The sequence below is a fragment of the Dermacentor albipictus genome, chromosome 4, assembly GCF_038994185.2.
Source record: "Dermacentor albipictus isolate Rhodes 1998 colony chromosome 4, USDA_Dalb.pri_finalv2, whole genome shotgun sequence".
In the NCBI taxonomy this organism is placed as follows: Eukaryota; Metazoa; Arthropoda; class Arachnida; order Ixodida; family Ixodidae; genus Dermacentor; species Dermacentor albipictus.
The window spans coordinates 39,036,127-39,055,082 of record NC_091824.1 but is presented as its reverse complement, the minus strand read 5'-3'; the positions used below and the strand labels follow the sequence as shown (position 1 = coordinate 39,055,082).

The 18,956-nt window shown below is 44.2% G+C and overlaps 1 protein-coding gene across 2 annotated transcripts in view; it reads right to left on the bottom strand.

Moving 5' to 3' along the window:
• Positions 1-18,956, bottom strand: part of Esyt2 (extended synaptotagmin-like protein 2) — a 93,043-nt gene that overhangs the window by 40,353 nt on the left and 33,734 nt on the right. The window contains exons 12-15 of one of the 2 annotated variants that reach the window (XM_065443758.2): positions 17,937-17,985; positions 15,456-15,545; positions 13,100-13,189; positions 1,304-1,363 (exon numbers count right to left, since the gene is read on the bottom strand). In XM_065443758.2, the coding sequence (XP_065299830.2) occupies positions 1,304-1,363; positions 13,100-13,189; positions 15,456-15,545; positions 17,937-17,985 (289 nt within the window). The remainder of the gene's footprint in view (positions 1-1,303; positions 1,364-13,099; positions 13,190-15,455; positions 15,546-17,936; positions 17,986-18,956) is intronic. The other variant, XM_065443760.2, reaches the window with a different exon arrangement.

The following is an 18,956-nucleotide window of genomic DNA, read 5'->3' as shown; positions in this document are numbered from 1 at the left end:
TTACCCTGCCTGCTAACCTTTGCAAAGATGTAATGCAAGATTTGTTCCTCTTTACAAATGACACAGATTAATTTTGTTTGTACTGTCATGTCAAGGTCTTACATGCCTGCTGTTTTGCATACTGCACTTTGGGCTAATGTATTAATTACTCTTTGAAGACCTTGCAAACAGGGACACAGTAATCATAAATAAGAAACTAAAAAAGAAGCCTAAAGCTTTCAAGAAGTACTTACAAAAAAATATTTGTACCTGTCTCCTTCTTTATTAGATGGTTGCTGATTACCTAATGACGGTATGGTGCAAGAATTCCTTGAATGTGCAACAAATAATTAATTATGTCCTCTTTAATGCAACTAGTTCAAAATGCATGCCGAAAACAGTGCAGTATGCTAACATAGGGTGCGTTGATGGGCGTGCTTTTTAAGTCACAAAATCGAAGGTAGTGGTGACGTGATATCGTTTTACATTCTACTGCGGCAGCATCTGAGTAAGCCACATGGGCCCTATCTAGAAAACCATCTGTGATGGGTACAAAGTCTAGGCACACCAAGGGCTGATGGCTTCCTGTGCACTGTGTTCTCACTGCTTAGTTTGCAATTCGCTCACTGCTGCTCAAGCTCTTCCTGACATCAGTGTTTTGAAAGCAAGTGTCCATGGTCATTGAGTGAAATGTGTTCTTGTTTGCTTATGCGTGGGTGGGACACCATGCCTGTCAATTTATTTAGTAAGTGAATGTTAATGAGATTATGCGGCCGATAAAGCTACTGTCCATACTTTAAATGGCTGTCTAATAATTTGCTGTTGCAATCGATGTTTCACTTTTCAGGCGAAACTGCAACTTATTTTGCCAACGTGCCCACAGCATTGCCCCATTTAGTGTGCATTTTGAATTCATCACATTAAAAGATAGCATAAAACATAATTTGTTGCTTGTTTGAAGACTAGAAGCCTCGTTATAAGGTTAGTAGCTGCTTAGCAAAAAAAAAACTAGACAAACATTTTGTGTCAGTACTCCCTTAATGAGTGACAAATAAAGCATGTATATTCACTAAAGAAAGAAGAAAGATCAGTCTGACAGGAAGAAAAGCAACAGAAGCAACAGAAAGTTTTCTTTTTTCAAGCTAAGGACCACGTCAAATAGCACCCGACACGACAACACGCTTAACCACAAGCACCAAACACAGCCCTGCAATGACTTAACAGGACTATACCACAAGCCCCACACGAGAAAGCCCCATGACGACGACAACACGAAGCACGTTTCTTTCGTACAGCCTTACTCACTTCCTGGACGCGCACTTACGCGAGTCTTGGCAAACCGATTCCTTGGAAATGTGGTAGTCTGAGGGATCAAATTGACACTCTGCAGGGCCAAGACAGTTATTCACATGGCCGTTACAATGCAAACATTACATGCACAAATGAACAGAACACGCACAGGCGAATTAAAGAGCAGTGTTGCCAACCCCAAAGGAATTTCCCTAGATTTATGGATCTTGAGCACTGTTTAGAAAAAAGAGGGAGATCAATGTTAACCTAGGGAACTTGGAAACATTGCACCGGGCTTTCAAGCCATGGCTACAGAGTGTTAAATCCAGACTATTTCCTATGTAAATGTCTTTATTGTTTATGTGAATGCATTTTAATTCTTACTACATTTTTTTATCGATGTCGTGAAAGTTCATAGAGAATGCTAACTGTCTCTACACTTCAAAGGCATAGGAGATACATACTTAAGCAATGTTTTCTTTTATTCCTTTCCATTCATCAAGCTTTGTGTGAACAAATGCTCTTCAAAGCATGACTGCACATAGCTCGTGGCATCATTTTAGAATACGTTTGACATGATATCTGTACAATTAAATGCTTTAAAATGAGTGACGAGAAACTGAACTATAAGATCAGCTATTAATCTGCATAAAAAATCATAACTTTACGCAAGCCCCAGAAACACAGAAGTACAAGTTCATTTAAAAAATCTAGACTATTCTAGGGACGTTTTCCTAGACCTCCCTACAGTTAATGTAAAAATGGCTCCAGAAGTTGGCAGCACTGCTCAAGAGGCACGGCGACAATTAGAACACCTTAATGAGACAGGTGAACAAAGAGCAAATGATGACAGGTAATTTGCCTATCTTCCAAAAATATTAAAGAGAATGCCTATACAATGGTCTGCTTTTTTTATTTTCGTGTGTGTACGCTTGATTTCTCTTTATTCAGAGCATTAATACTGATTTGAACAATTCATTAAGCATTAATTACTAGTCCACAGATAACCTTAATGTGATAGGGGAAATGGCTGTATTTTTCACTACACTTTACAGGTGAAGTTATTCATGCAGATTCCCTACAAGTGAATGAAACGAGCAGCTCATTAAATTCTACGTACATGCTCATGCACATAACAAGGTCACCAACAAAAATCTAAATCACTGCTGTAGACCCCATAATGAAAATGCAACAAAAAATTGTCAGTGCAGCTGTTTTGACATGTATGAACTCAAATCATGCAGACAGGCTTTAATCAACAAATTAAAAAAATAAATAACATGCAGTCAACACATGTTAATGCAGCACTCATATTTAAATCTTTTACTCCGACCCTGTTCAAATACTCAAGGGCCGCTAAATTCCCAAAGGTTTTTATTCACAAGAACACTTTGCAAATGGCCATCTGCTTTCACTAGTAATGTAAGTTACCATGATTGACTAACAGCTGTTCATACAAAACATTCTAGCATACAGTCTGCTTCGCACACGAGGATCCTCAACAGTGCCCAATCTTACTATGAAAAGAAGTGAAATTTTCAGCCAATGACCTCGTAGCAGCATCGACGTCGAGGAAGGTGAGGAGAACGGCGGCTGGCTAGGGACAGGCCATTGCCTAGGAAGTGAAGCAGGCACGTGGCTCAGATCACGTGCGACCAGCGCGAGGAGGCTGGAAGATTTATCTGCTAAGGAATGACCATCAGCTAGAGTCTTCTGCTGAGTAAACATATGCTCCTGTTTATTGTGGCTCACTGTCATCACTCATTTGTCACGCCACAAGATTGGTGACCACAGACATTGGACATGGCTTATGACAACCGCAACGCTTCCAATCATCAGCGCAGAACCCCTGTCACTGATGACAGCGACCTAACAAACCCTGCACCACAGCGCGACGTGGCTGCTCTTTCGCTGAGGTTACACCAGTACTGCCCAGCGAGCCCCCAACTCTGGATCACTCAAGTAAACAGCCAGTCTCCCATCGCGCAAATTACATCGCAGACTCAAAAATTCAGCCATCTCGTATCCTCGCTGCCGCCTGAGATTGCCACTGAGCTTCGCGACCCGATCCTTCGACCCCCGGCGGCAGACCCTTTTGACATGCTCACGAGCGAACGCCACAAAAGCACGACAATCTCATAACAGCGACGGCTACAGCAGTTTCTCCAAACTGAAGAGCTCGGGTATCGCAAACCTTTGCAGCTCCTGCGTTGTTTTCAACAGCTCCTTGGAGACAAGGCAACCTCCTTCGATCAAAATTTGCTTTGTGAATTGTTCCTACAATGTTTGCCCATCTCCGTCTGCATGGTTATGGCGACCGCTAACAGTCTGCCCGTGTCGCAGCTATTCCAACTTGCCAACTCCGTCGTAAAAGCATCAAGTCCCACGATTTCACTTGTGGAACATTCAGATGCATCCACTGTGCCACCCTTGCCCACCTTGCAAAGCCTGCATGATGAATTACACAAGGAGATCTGCAAACTGTCAGACAGGATCGCTGCTCTATCCACTCGATGCCAGCTCTCTTCCAAATATTCTTTCAAGTATTCATGATGTCATACCGCCACTCTTTCTCGCACAGCCGCTCGCCATCCTCATCAGGGCAAGGTGAATGCTAGTAGTACCATCGTAGCTTCGGTAATGCAGCAGGAAAGTGCACAGCACCCTGTAGTTTTCAGGGAAACATCCTGCAGCATCACAAGAAGCGGCGAGTGGTGCTTGTGCCAAAGACAGCCGCTTATTCTTTGCGACTGACAAAACCACAGACCTGCGTTTTCTCGTGGATACTGGTGCAAAGGTCAGTGTCATCCCATCCTTAGCGGTGATTGCATTCCCTTGAATTCTTTTCTCGGAAGCTCTCATTCACGGAGACCCCCTACAGTACATTCGGAAGAGAACTCCTCAGAATGTACATGGCTGTACGTCGCTTCAAATACTTCCTGGAGGGTCGTGAGTTCCACACTAAGACAGACCACAAACCTTTGACCTTTGCCGTCCGGTCGAATTCTACCAAATTTTCACCACGGGAAACATGCCATCTTCTCTTCATTGCAGAATTCATCATGGACATATGGCAGGGGCATGGAAAGGACAATGTCGCAGTGGCTGCACTTTCGCACTGTGCCTCTTTCATCACTACGGACAACAACACGGTTAGCATCGACTTCTCCACACTTTATGCCCAGCAACAAGATGACACAGAGGTAATTGCGCTTCGTGGAAAACCTGGCACCTTACATCTGCGATATGTCCACTTTCCACCATGTGCCGTCCCTATTCTTTGCGATGTCTCCAAGTGCACCCCATGTCCAGTAGTTCCACTCAATTTCTGGCGCACCGTTTTTGATGCCCTTCACAAACTATGCGACGCTAGAATCCGGGCCATGCAACATCTGGTGACAATGTTTTGTCTGGCCGGGCATCAACATGGACACACATGCCTGTGCACGTGGTTATCTAGTATGCCAACAATCAAAAGTTCACCGACACACAAGGGCACCTTCTAGCTTGTTTACTCCACCATCTGAATGATTCGACAAGGTACACATTGACATTTCAGAGCCATGGCTGCTATCAAACAGGAACACCCACCTCCTAACCTGTATAGATCGCTTTACCAGATGGCCAGAAGCTTTCCTTCAGTACAGATGCCAGGTGGCATCCGTACTGAAACCATTGCAAATGCATTTGTCACGGGCTGAGTTTCTTGATACGGCATAACATCTACTATTACAACCGAGAGAGGATGCCAGTTTGAATTGGCACTATTCAATAACCTGCTGACCCTCCTAGGCACTGCTCGCATATGCACCTTGGCATATTAACCCATCACCAATGGTCTTGTTGGACATTTTCACCGCTACATCAAGACCTTGCTAAGGGCACAGCCTGACACCACTCACTCGTCCACATCACTACCACTGGTTTTTGGGCTACAATGAAGTAGGATCTGCACTGTCGCCTTCTGAGATGGTTTTTGGAGCACCACTACACCTTCCGGAGGAGTTCTTCCACCCTACCATTTCATCGCCATGCCTTGACTCCACCAACTACATCAACAGGCTGCGAGCTCCTTTCCGTACAATTCGTGCTCCTGAGCCATGCTGCCAGCACTGTACCGCATTGCATCTTCCCAAACAGCTGGCAACATCTTCTTATGCTTTCGTCCGCCGTGACTCCGTACAGAAGTCCCTGCAACATCCTTACGATGATCCATACTGCGTCATTTATGGTGCTGACACGCATTTCACCAAGGACTTAAATGGCCTACAGGACACTATCTCTATTGATTGCCTCAAACCCACCTTGATTGAAGACCGACTCTCTCAGTCACTGGAAAAACTAATTAGCCCAGAGGCAGTTTATCCTCGTCAGTCATCGAACACGCTTAAACTCCCAACACCTCGACCCAAACTCTTCAAGTATTGTTCCGGCTACCTGCACGGCTCCGTCACTAGAGGGGGAGCCACCTGCAGCAGCATCTACGTCAAGGAAGATGAGGAGAATGGCACCTGGCTAGAGAGAGGCCATTGCCTAGGAAACAAAGCGGGCACGTGGCTCAGATCACACGCGGCCGGCGTGAGGAAGCCGGGAGGTTTATCTGCCAAGGAATGACCATCAGCTAGGGCCTTCTGCTGAGTAAAAATATATTCCTGTTTATTGGGGCTCATCGTCATCACTGATTTTGCATGCCACAACCTCAAACATTGCGTCATTGAAATCAGATTAGATTATTGATTGTAATCAATGATCTAGTCTAGGTTTAACAACAGCACAAGCACTGGCCCCACTAGCATAAGGATGCTAATCCTGATGTCCTATCACAAACACAAGTTGTTCAGAAAGTGCAGTTTCGCACCACCGTAGGACACTGCGTGAAAAGCCCAAATGGTTGCTGCCTGCAGAAAATGCGCCGGTTCTAGGCTAGACTTACTTGAAAGAATATCAGAACATTGATGCTTATGCAGGACTTCATGAACCACTGCTAACCTCTAAACAAGTGATGACGATGATGATGATGGTGATGATGATGATGCATGGTGTGTTATGGTTCAAGGGCCAGATATCGTCTATGATTAACTGATTAAATAACAAGTGGTGACCGCTAAAGTGCACCCATGATCAAAAGTGTGCGGACTGTGGGTTCTGCAAAAAAAATCTTGATTTTCTAGATGGCTTCGCATGCAACCTGGAACTGAAGACCGCAGTTTAGAGTTGGCAGTGCAAACATTGCAATGTGCTTGTCAGATTTAGGTTACATGCAGAGGTACTGAGGAAATTTGTTTTTTTTCTTTTTTGTGTAACCCCGGGTTCAAGTGACTGGTGTACATGCCCACAAAGGCAGACAACGAATTATGCGTGCCACGGGGGATAGCATGGAGCCAATGTACAGCGCTTGACGGCTTTTCTGAAACAATTCAATGTTTGACAACTATCAAATGTGACCGACCAATAAAAGAAAAGCAGCAGTAATAAATTAGCTGGCTAAGCAGCTGATAGCATTAATGTTATGCTGCATTTCTACACACAATGTTTGTCTACGCTAACACCAACAACAAACCCCTTAAAGTCCACTCTCTCAGCTGTTAGGTGACATGGCCTCACTTAATGTCATATGATATTCCTGCATAGCCTGCTGGAAATGCTGTGACCATACCATAAGCATGCAACCAACTGCATTTTACCAGTAAAACATTAATTAATAATGCTGGCTGAATCACCACAAGCCAACACTCTCTCCACCTGGCACCAATGCCAGCCGTCCTGGTTACTACTCGGTGATATCATTTAAAGCGACACTAAAGATCAGTATTAACTTAAGATGCATCAGTAAATTACATTTTTGCAATAGCAAAGCATGCACTCGTAGAGCTGATTCACACTGGCAACTCGTAGAGGTTGCGCGGCCAAGATGGTTGCAAAACGACAGGTCGCAAATGGTCACTATGAGCAAAAAGCGACTGTTTTCGGTCAGTTGCTCAATTTTTCTGCCACGTGACTGCAGTTGCAAAGCTGCTAAATCAATTGGAAATGCAGGAGCAGGACGCCTATTTTACATGACGACGGCGTTGTGAGAAGACATGAACAGCAACCAATGGCAAGACATTTTGGTATGGCAATGGGCAGGTTGCACTGGCCACTATGAACATCGACCACAGCAAGCAAGTCACTCCTTGGTCTTCAGCCGCGATCATTTGGGTGACCATCCTTTACTGTGATAGGAGGCTTGGCAAATCAGAAAAGCTGCAAAGATTCAACCCAAGGGTGTCCCCGCCTAACAGGTGCTTTGGGATACCACATGGGAAACTGCAGCCATAGAAGCAGCCTGGACCCGCTTTTCCGGGGTTTTGTTATGCCCACAGGGTTTGACAGGATTTGCATGGTTCGCGCTCCTTCCCCAAACCAGTTCACTCCTAAAGAAAGCCGAGTATCGGGCCGGGAGATGCCCGTACCCCTTTCAATAGCTGGTGGGTAACCGGCGGCAGCATGGTTCTGAACCCGCGAAATGCATGTGACGTCCCCCCAAAAACTCCTGCACCAGATCTCTGTGAAATAATGGATTTTCGTGGCCTGTTCTCGAGCCCAGTTCAGTGTTTATCAGTGAATGAGAATTACCAAACATTCTCAAGGAACCAAACTCGGTCTAGCAAGTCTAGAGAATATTCCTCTGACAACTGTGCCCAAGGTATGGGAAACTAGTCGGAAATCTATCGAGTCAAAGAGATGGGTCTGCACCAATGTTTCAGTGTGAAGTTCAATGGCCTTGCAATGGTCTACCAATAATCAAACTTTTTCCACAAAACGAAAAAAAAAATAAAGAGTTTTGAAAAAAAGCCTGAACTGATTTAGTGTCAGCTTTCTACCACTGATTAAAAAAAAAAGAAACGTTATAGTACATGGTGGTGTCAACAGCGACACAACATGTGAGACCACTGCTTCCAAGAGTATAGCATAGTTTCCATGTTGAAGAAAAACATTCCTTAGGTTTAGGTGCACATTAAAGAACCCCAGGTGGTCCAAATTTCTGGAGTCCTTTACTATGGCGTGCCTCATAATCATAATCATAACCATAATCATAAAGGTGGGTTTGGCATGTAAAACCCCATAATTTAATTTTTTTAAGAAAAGTATGCAGTATATATAAAGTAATTAATGAAATGGCCATTAAGCAGTTAGAGGAAGAGCATACCAGTGTGAGAAGGTCAGTGCTGAGGTAAGCACAAGCTGGAGGGAATGGAGGGAACTTTCTTTAGCGTAACAAGTTCCTGCAACAAGTGTCAGTTTTCTACCACTGATCTAATAAAAAAAGAAAAATTTTATGGTACACGGTGGTGTCAACGGAGACAGCATGCGAGACCACTGCTTCCAAGCGTATGGCATAGTTTCCATGTTGAAGAAAAGTATATGGTATATGTAAAGTAATTAATGAAATGGCCATTACAAAGCTAGGGGAAGAGCATACCAGGGTGAGAAGATCAGCGCTGAGGTAAGCACAAGCGGGAGGAAAGAATAGAGGGAACTTTCTTTACCGTAACAAATTTCTGCAGCTTCATGGCTGTTTGTGCTTATTTCTAGGGGTGTGCAAATATTCGAAATTTCGAATATGTATCCAATAGTCTTTGCTGTTTGATTCATGCTCAATTCAAGAATTCTCTATTCGAAGATGTCAAATATTCATTCAGTTCGAATATTACAAGGGACAACAACACTTGCAGTCTACAGTGCGAAATAAATGCAAACGTCTGGGCAATTAGGGTAGCACGACCAAGTCAGGCACTCCCTCAGCATTCAGCTGCATCTCCCAAGCCAATCTTGTACTGAATTTGCTTTACGTTGTGGGAATCGAGGTGTGTTCCTGCGCCTCGTCCCCCAACTGGGTCGTTGTGCTTAGCTCAATCTCCGGGAACCGCTGCCATAACAGCAACATGGGGGGCGCAGCTAGCACATCGGAGCTAATTTCCTGCGGAAATTGTGCTTCTCCCTCCAAAGATCGAGTCACCACATGAGCAAACGTCACCGGGACGTGCCTTGATTGACCTCCCAATTGGTGGCCCCCGGGCACCCTTTCCACCCAAGCTCTCTTCTGCTAAGTGCTTCATTGCCGTGGCAGATGTTCACCGGTCCACAACTAGGTGGTTACGTGGAACGTTTGCCTCCGTGACTTCTCATTCTTGTGCTTGGTGGACAGCTGCCTGGTTAGCCATAGCACAGCAGGCACGCATACTCGATCAGTCTTGTGGTGAGCCTTTGCCTGTAAGCGCCATGACTGTTGCACTGTGCTATATCTTGGGTGAATAAACCCATACTTGTAGCTGATCTGACCCTGAAGCCTTTACTGCTAGCGGTGTCGGAGAGTTGACAAACCCTGCCATAGCACCTTTATGCATTGCGAAGTCGAGGAGCATTGTGCCCTTTCCTGACTATCACTCGTAGGGTGAGCCTCGCGAAAAACCATCTTTACATAACTGGCACCCAACTTGAGGCTCAAGCTCATGGCCCTGAGATTAAGAGTCTCATGCTCTACCGACTGAGCTAGAAACCCATCTTTACAACATAAGCATCAGAAAGAAAGAAAGAGAGAGAGAGAGAAAGATTCTGGTTTAGCAACACCACAGTTGTTGCACAGGCAACTAAGTTTCTGAACAAACACATGGAGGAGGTTGCTCATGCACAAAAGCTACCAGTCGTTGAATAAGCACATCTCGTCTTAGGCAGTCTCGATTTAGAAAGAGCAGCCAGCCTCACTATGTTTGGATTCCCTCAAAACGATGAGCTGTGCTGTAGTATTGCCCTTCTCTCTTTCAACAAGCACTGCACTCTATTAGAAGCATCTGGGACGTGATGTTCCTTTATTTTGTTACTTTCAATATCATCATGCACCAGAAGTGATCATACTTTGCTCTGTGTGTCGTTCACAAGCTTCGCAGTCAACCTGACATGCAATTCAATTGTACACGGCATTACAATATCAGGGTGTCTACCAATTTGACATTTCTAAATTCCCTGAGTTTTCCAGGTTTTCCCTGAGTGCCCTTGCGAAATTCCCGGAGTGATGCAGAACTATGTTTTTTGTCAAGACGAGCTGAAACCATACTGCCCGGTGCTGTCACTCTCTACTAAGCATATGAAAAAAAATTTTAAAAATACTACTTAATCCAATTTGGATACTAAGGAGTATATTTATGTTATTCAAAAAGAGAATAGAAGGGAGGGGTTAGTAAAATGCACAGCAAGTAATATGTCTATGAAAAAAATTGCAAATCGAGTCGGACATTCTCAAATACGAATAAAAAAGGAGATGCATACAAAAGCAAATATTTTCAAATATGAGCTATTTCTATCAACTGATAGCAAGCTCAGTGGTATGAGGCCCAAACTTTGTCACAATTGAGATTCTCTCTCAACAGCTCGTAAGTCAACCTCAACTGTCCTGACATACCCTCAGCCCACGCATGGCACTTCAGTGTTGTGTTTCACAGCTTTAAAGAGATTATTTTTGTTTGGATGAGGGACACTTGCATCTTGGCATCAGCCAACACTTTGTTTTTTGAGCTCAAGCTCCTTCAAAATGGCGGCAGCATGCTTCCTTTCCCGGTCATTCCTCAATGCGTTGGTCCTTTCTGTTCTTGTACTCCTTCCGCCACTCGTTCGCCCCACGGACCATTTGAAGCATCTTCTTGGTCAGTTGCACAGACCACGTCCGAGTTTTGAACTCCTTAGGGCCCGCGAAAACATCCGAAAAATTGGCCAGTGGGAAAAAAATAAATGCATTCATTTACTGCCCTTAAGGGCTCAAACCGTCACAGACACATTCGAAAACGCTCTGAAGGTCTGTCGGTACACGTATTAGGCATATCGATACTCGTACTGTGACAGGAAATACCGGGTGCACGCGTGTATAATTAAGGAATACTTACTGTGTCCCGTGGCAATAGCCTGTTCTCATGCTTGTTACGCTTCACTGCAATACTTTTGTGTATGCTTCACTAAGTAACATATATGTACGGAGGCGAAACTGACTTTAAGGAACCGGCATTATGCAACGCGCCATGCTTTCCAAGCTTCTAAGCCAATCGCGAGGACCGCAATGGCGGAGTACGTGCCATTGCTGACAGCAGCGAATTCTTTCAATAAAAAAACACGGCACCCAACGGCGAGAAGCTTCATAGCGAACGTCGAAGCAGCTAGGCCTAGCGTTGCCGCCAGTGGTGGCTACGGCTGCCCGCGGATCTGAGTTCGAGAGCTCCGATTTGAGGCGGCGAGGTAATCAAAATAGCAGCAGTGGTGGCGTTAATGCCGTTTCGGACCTGCGGTCATGGCAAAACATCCGGAAAATCGGACGGCCAAGAGTTTTTGCGTCCGAAATTTCAGACGTTCTGATACATTGACTCTATGGGGTACGTGGTGGTGCCGCGAGTCCGTCCAAATAATCGGGAATCCGGAAAGTCGGTCATTGGCTGTACACTGGCAACTCCTCCAGCCGACGACAGAACGTCAAAGAGGAGGATTCATTACGATTCCTGTTTGTTCTCGAGCCAGCATTACCGCGTCTTTCGACCCTTTAAATAAAATTACAGCTAATTTTCCCTGATAGAGGCACAAATTCCCTAAGTTTTCCGCGAGTTTTTCCAGACTTCTCAATATCCCTGAGAATTCCTGGTTTACCCGGTTTTCCCGGTTGGTAGACATCCTGAATTATATCAAGTAGTGCAAACAAGCCTTTTGTTACTGAACCAACTCCATGAAACTATTCATCTAACTTTTACTTAGAAAGTGGGAATATTCAATATTCGGTTTGATATTCGATGGCTGTTTTTCTCGAACATGTGTATTTGATTTGAAAATATTGCTTTTCAAACCCCCTACAAAAATTTCTGAAAGACTCGTGGACGAGGACATTCCTCAGGCATTGTCTAGTAAAGAACAAAGCATTGAACCGTGTAGTGCTATGTGTCGCCATGATAAGACACCATAAAGGTTTAGCAGAAGTAAAATCCTGAAACACTGGTGCGACTCAACCTTACTTCAATTAAGTCATTGTACAAGGTGCCCTAAACTAGTAACAACTGAGATTTACACATCAGGTTAGAATTTTCTATCTATATGATCAATCAAGGTCTGTTCAGGGAAGTGGTCATGGCTGAAAAAAAACTGAGCCACAAAGTGTGGCTCACTGTGGAATATGCACACGCTAAGCTCTACAGTGTGCAAAGGTCTTTTTAACATCAGCTCAACATCAGACTCGCTCCCCAAAGAGCATCACCGCCTTGAGCCAGTGCTCAGATTTACGCACAGCATAGCACAATAGCAATCATCATCACCATCATCATCAGCAGCCTATTTTTACGTCCCCTGCAGGGCGAATGCCTCTCCCTGCGATCTCCAATTATGCATGTCCTGCGCCAACCAATTCGAACTTGTGCCTACGAATTTCCTAATGTGATCCCCCACCTAGTTTTCTGCCATCCTTGACTGTGCTTCCATTCTCGTGGCAGCCATTCTGTAACTCTGATGGTCCGCCGGTTATCTATCCTACGCATTACATGATGTGCCCAGCTCCATTTTGTTCTCTTGTTGAGCATTTCCAGGTTCAATTTCCAGTGGTACTACAAGTTCACGAGGGTTGCAATGTGGGCTTGTTGGTAATGCATCTTCAAGGGGAATATGGTAGCGCGATTCAAAGACGGGACAAGAGAAGACACAAAGGGACACACACAGCGCTATGTGTGTGTGTCCCTTTGTGTCTTCTCTTGTCCCGTCTTTGAATCGCGCTACCATACTCCTCTTGAAGGTACTACAAGTAGTGCGGAGAGTTAGAAGCTGTACTGACCGGAAGGTGCTTTGCGGAGTCAAGGAATACAATGAGCACAGCTGACGACAGCACTGTCTTGGTGGAGATGGCCCTGATTTCATCCAATTGCTGTAAATAAGAATAGAACAAACAAAGGCTTCAAGGCATGCTTCGTGTGCCATGCACAGAGCTCAGCAACTGCACATTATACTCGTACATACTCGGCAAGCCTTCATAACTAGGCAGGACCAACCGGCTCCACAAATGGCCATGAAGCAAAACTAACCAACAAGTATGATAATAAGCATAACTCTGTTGAATCTTAGTGATTGAATTGTTGGGCAAAACAGCTGTCATGCACTTGTTTTATCTTTAAACTAAACGTCACAAATGTATATAATGAGACACTGAACAGTCAGTTTGTAGCTTGCAAGTCAAATACGCTGTAATGCAACGTCAGAGTACAAGGACAGCATAGCAGACAGTTTTTTAAACAAGTGACAATGTTCACCAGAAAGTCTTTGCCATATAATACCACATGAAAAAAAGAATCCCTCACTTCAAACGTTTCATTATCATGCCAACTCACAACAACAGGCCTGGAAGTGATATTCATTTTATAAAATTTTAATTGATCACTTACCAGAAATACAGCTAGTATACCTCAATATAACGAACCTCAATTTAGCGAAATTCGTGATGTAATGAACTATTTGAATTTCGTAATCTAAGTTGCATTAAAAACCGTGTATTCTTTCTTGCGATTCAGTAAAGTAATTTCCTTACACGGTTTTGATTTAACAAATTTTTCAGCCATTTCAAGCAGGTACTCGGGAGCCTGTACAGCTAGTAAATCTAGCAAAAACTATAAAAATGTCGGCCAAGGCGAAAGTTACTGTAAGTGTCCTTCTGAGTGAAAAGTTTGAGCAGCAAAAATGCCACTAAAGCATGCACGCTGGGACACAGTAGGCAGGAAACACTGCGGCGCCATTTGTCGCGTTAGTAAATAACTTGCAAAGGCTGCAGGGCGCACTGCGATTTGCAGTGCTTGAGGAAACACAAGAGCTGACGATGCCTGCTGCAAAAGGGGGATGGGCAAGGAGTGAACGCATGGTAACGTGATCAAGCACACGCTAGGGAAGATGGGATGGGGGAGGGGGCGTGGGTTGCACGCGCATCTGTGCACGGGCCATGTGCCTTATCCTGGAAGTAATCTCGGTGCAAAGGCCGAGTCGAGACGTATGGTGCTTTGGTGTGCATTGGGTCCCCTCGAATCTAGTGTTGGCGGTGAAGTAATCTGAAATTTCCAAGACACGATGCGAAGTGTTCGCTCGTACTGTGACAGCGACTTTGTGGTCATAGAGCAAGATCTGTTAATGTTTGCCTAAGAGCGCGTGTGACCAGGATAAAACTACAAACATTACTTTGTGTAGTTGTTTCTTTGCTATCACCATTAATGCTCCGCCTTTCTGGTGAAACTGTGGCTTTTCCTCTTCTTTTTTTTTTTTTTGCTCAGTACGAGTATCCGCATCTTTTTACCCTTTTGTTTTTAATTTGTGGGCACTGGCTGCAGGCACGAAGTACGGTTGGCCATGGCATCTGAAATTTACGGCGCCACACAACCCGCGCAAATCTCAGACGCCTTGAGCCACCTCGATGCAATGGTCTCGGTGTAATCTGCACTGCACGTGCTGGCACTCATAACCGCGTTGTTATGGCCCTGACCTTCTTGCGATTAATTTATAAGTGCTTACTAACAAAATGCTATCCATCAGGCTATGCCAGGAATTTATGAAGTTGTTTTTAACACAAACTGTAAAACCTCAGATTAACCAAATTCACAATTTAATTAAGTTTTTCGTTGCAAGCACAACTTTATTACATTGAGGTTTGACCGTTATTTATGGTGAGAGACTCGCACGGTCTCATGGCATGTATTTCTGGAATATCATGCCACTTGAAGTAAAGACAGTGGTTTTTTGTAAATCATACATTAATTTTGCACATCAGCGTACAAAATTCTTAGCATCCCGTAACCTATATGACCCATATCAATCAATGTTTATCTATATTTTTGTAGATACTGCTTCATAGATACTGCAGTCGCTTCTGCTAAGTACTCTTCTGTGTGAACATGTTGGCAAAATAAAGCGTACAATATTTGTTGCATACACGCATGTCCTGCTGCATACGATGGTGCCATTCACCATATTTAATTAATGGGCCTGCAATGGCTGCTGCTACTGGCCCAGCAATCACTGCACAAAAATAAGTGCATAAGTCAAATCGGCAACAAATAAACTAACACATGTCAAGTATCATCAGAAAAGTTCAGATGGCCACTCCACGAGGCATCACTCAGTAGGGCAACCAGAGCAAAAGAGGGAGAGCTAACCAGAGCCAGGTCGTCCGTTTTTGTGGACAGACTGAGCCAGGAGGTCCGCAGGCGGATCTTGCCCGACTTCGTGTCATCCAGGGTCAGCCACTGCGCTCGTGAACAACCACAGTACAGTCACGCACAACCATAGGGTGGCACTGGTAACAACAAAAGAGTTACTTGTTTGCAGGCAAGTTCAACTTAGATCACTTATCTTGGAACTTAGATCACTGAGGAGTTTTTTCGAACTCCTCACTTATTACATAACTGCTTGTGGTGGAGGGTCTGGAATTTTTTCGAACTCCCATAATACGCATACCACCTACGGGCAGCCGCGCAAGCTGAGATACCAGTAGTAATGCGACTGCTGGAAAATAGCAGAGACAAGCGAAGCAGTGGGCATGCTTCTTGACGTGGCGCACCAATGCAATGCGGTGTGGGGGAGGACATCCTGCAGAGCGAGCGAATAAGGAGCAGGGCAAGAAAGGAAAGAAAGAAAGAAAACAGTGCATTTACTGCGGCGGCCGCACACTGTACATAAAGCATAAGTCATTACAAGTGGTGATGAGGTGCTCTGTGGAAGCCTAGTGGGAGTTTCAGAGACGCAGGGGGTTACTTAGACAACGGAGAAGCCTTTGTGCCTCTGCTCAAGGCCGCCGAGATTGGGTGGCGTGCGGCTACACGTGTCATAAGATTTCGGAAATCATGCACTGCTCCAACCACTTGTCAGCAGTGCATGCTCTGTGCCAAATTACATGCCGAATGCTTGCGTGTTGTCGCTCTTTGGCTTTCCAGTTTGTGTGCAGAAAGTAAGTACTTTTCTTCTTTTTTTTTTACATTCTTTCTTTTTGTTTGCCAGCCTGCTTCATGTGAAGACTGCCTGTAAAGGCCGGTCCTTGGGTGTTAAATATCGGTGCGCGAATACCCGAAATTTCGAATACGAATTCGTACTCACTTGGAGAATTCACTGTTCAAGGTTGTCGAATATGTTCAACATAGGACAGATAGAAATGCTTGTTGGGAGTCTCGCGAGAGACAGAAACATGGTCCTCGCATTGGATAACTGACAGGGTAAATGCAGTTGACGCACAGTGGCAGCAGTTCCTTAATGAATGCACGAGGACGGTAGCGTCTGCTCAACAATTTCTACTCGTTCAATAAAAACGGCTCCCTTTTAGGAAGCCTACATACAAATTTGTTCCACTTTATTACTTGGTCAGACTCACCATGTTTACATCCCCCAGAAAGAATGTACGGTGCAACAGCATCACTTCTTCTCTCCTTCGGCGATCACAACACTGTGCGTGCGTCTGGCAGCATGCTGTTCCCTTGTTTCATTAGTGTCATTGCCATGCTGCCCCAGATAACTCAAAAGCAGTTGCTCAACATTTACAAGCTCCTTGGTTATTTGGATGCCAAATTGTGAATGGTATTGTATACACGTGTACGTAAGCCCGGTTTCTTCTTTTATCAAACGGTCTCCACACAAGCTTCGTATATGATGTTGCCTCAGAAATACGAAAACATTGTATGCTTGATTGAATACCTGGTGTTCGTTTTTCTCGAATATTTGTCATTCAATTCAATTTGGAAATTTCGCTATTCGCACACCTCTTTAGTTTAAGTGTTTACCATTCACAAATTTAAAAGGATGCAAACATCCCAATCGCATGCTTCGATTGTCGGATACACAGGGCTGCTTGGTCTAGATGCGTGTGGGCTTTGAAAATTGTTGTTTTGTTTTGGTTACAATGCAGCACTAGTAACATTGCATCTCAAATGGGCTCGAGTGATGACCCACCTCCCATGTGTCTTATGACGTAGGGAAATTCGTCACAGTAGAATATTTGTAGCACCAGCGGTTTACGTTTTAAGCAGTCTGTGCTGTAGCCAGAAATGTTTGCTCTAGACGATTGACATTTCCATCACAAAGCAGCACGCCAGAAACGGCTCTAAAGCTTCGTAACCTGTGCACCTGCTCTTGATTTACCTCCACAAATGCTGCAGAGAAAATTTTACAAAATGCTTGTGTGCTTTGACCAAAGGCCTACACTCCTAATCGTCTGGACCTTGGCGCCTAACCATCCGATGACTTGTTATTTCCGACCAGTCTGTTCAAAAAATGGCAAATGAGCTACCACATAAGTTTTATACGTAAAAAAAGAAAGCTTTAGTTTCTTAACAAGCCACTGATAAATCCATGAACAGATTTTGTTTCGAATGCAGCACATAAAAAGCAAAATTTGCAATGACAGAACTAAACAGTTGGTATTTTGCGGACTGTCACTCTTGTCGGGTGTGTCCTTCCATTTTCGGTGGTTTATCTGGAGCACTCAATGCTTTACAAGATGAGCGAACACCAACTGGCCAAAATTCTTGCCATGCTAGTTTCTTTACTACATGTTAGTAGTCTACCGTTTCTTGTCACAATTGTACGACCTGTCGTGTTACATCACAAGGTGCACACACATGCAAAAGAAGCGATCATTAAACACTTACCATGTCTGCTTGGCCCTGGCTTTCAATATCACTAACAGCAACAGACACCCTGTAACAGAAGGAATTTATTACCCAATTATCAAAAATTAAATTGAAACAGAACACCTTCCCATGATTTCGTCAATTTAATTAGAATGAATAAAAATTTCAACAAACAGCAGAGAGCATTTTACTGAGTTTTGATCAATACTTGACAATACTTTATACCGAAAGGTTCACTAAGCCTCACGGTATCACTGAAATATAATTGGCATTACAAAACTCATGTGCATTTTCCTGTGTTTGAGAAGGTGAGTAAGTTTAAAGAAATATAAAAATTAAATTGACACTTGCAATGCCTGTCTGAGAGTTGCAAGATCACGCAGCACTTCAGCAAAGCAATAAGTCACATATGTTAAAGGGCCTCTCACCAGGTTTAGCCATTTTAAACAGACAAGTGCAGTGCATACAATGCGCGCTAACGATTGTGTTTAGAAACTATTACACCACTGCATGCCCACAAGAACAGCTGAAATTTCAAATCAAATGCAGCGCACCCAGGAGGTGTTATGCTTTTTCTTATCTTACAAGCCCTTTCTAATGTACATTATGCATTGGGAGTGTTTCTGTGCCAATTATGGGGAGGAGGGGGGGGGGGGGGAGGTGTCCTGTCGGGTCTATTGTCCTTGTCCGTTGTCGTCCTGTTTTACTGATTCCCGATACTACATACGCTCTTGCATCAAAATTTATGGAATGCCAACTAGACAAATCAGCCACCCTTCAAGTGTAACGTAGTTGGGTAAACATCCCCTCAATGTCACAGCTATCGTTTGCAATGCAGAGCTACAGCAGTGCTGCATTAATTATCTCTCTAGCATGTTACTGCCATTTACATGCATGTGGCGTATGGTAGATGCGGTATAATGTGCCATTTCAGTATTCACCTAAATGCGGCTACTAAGAGAGCAAAAATCTTTTGTTCACTCAATGCCTTCAGGTCCTGACTGCATTATGTTTTTATATGTGCTGGTTTTCGAGAGT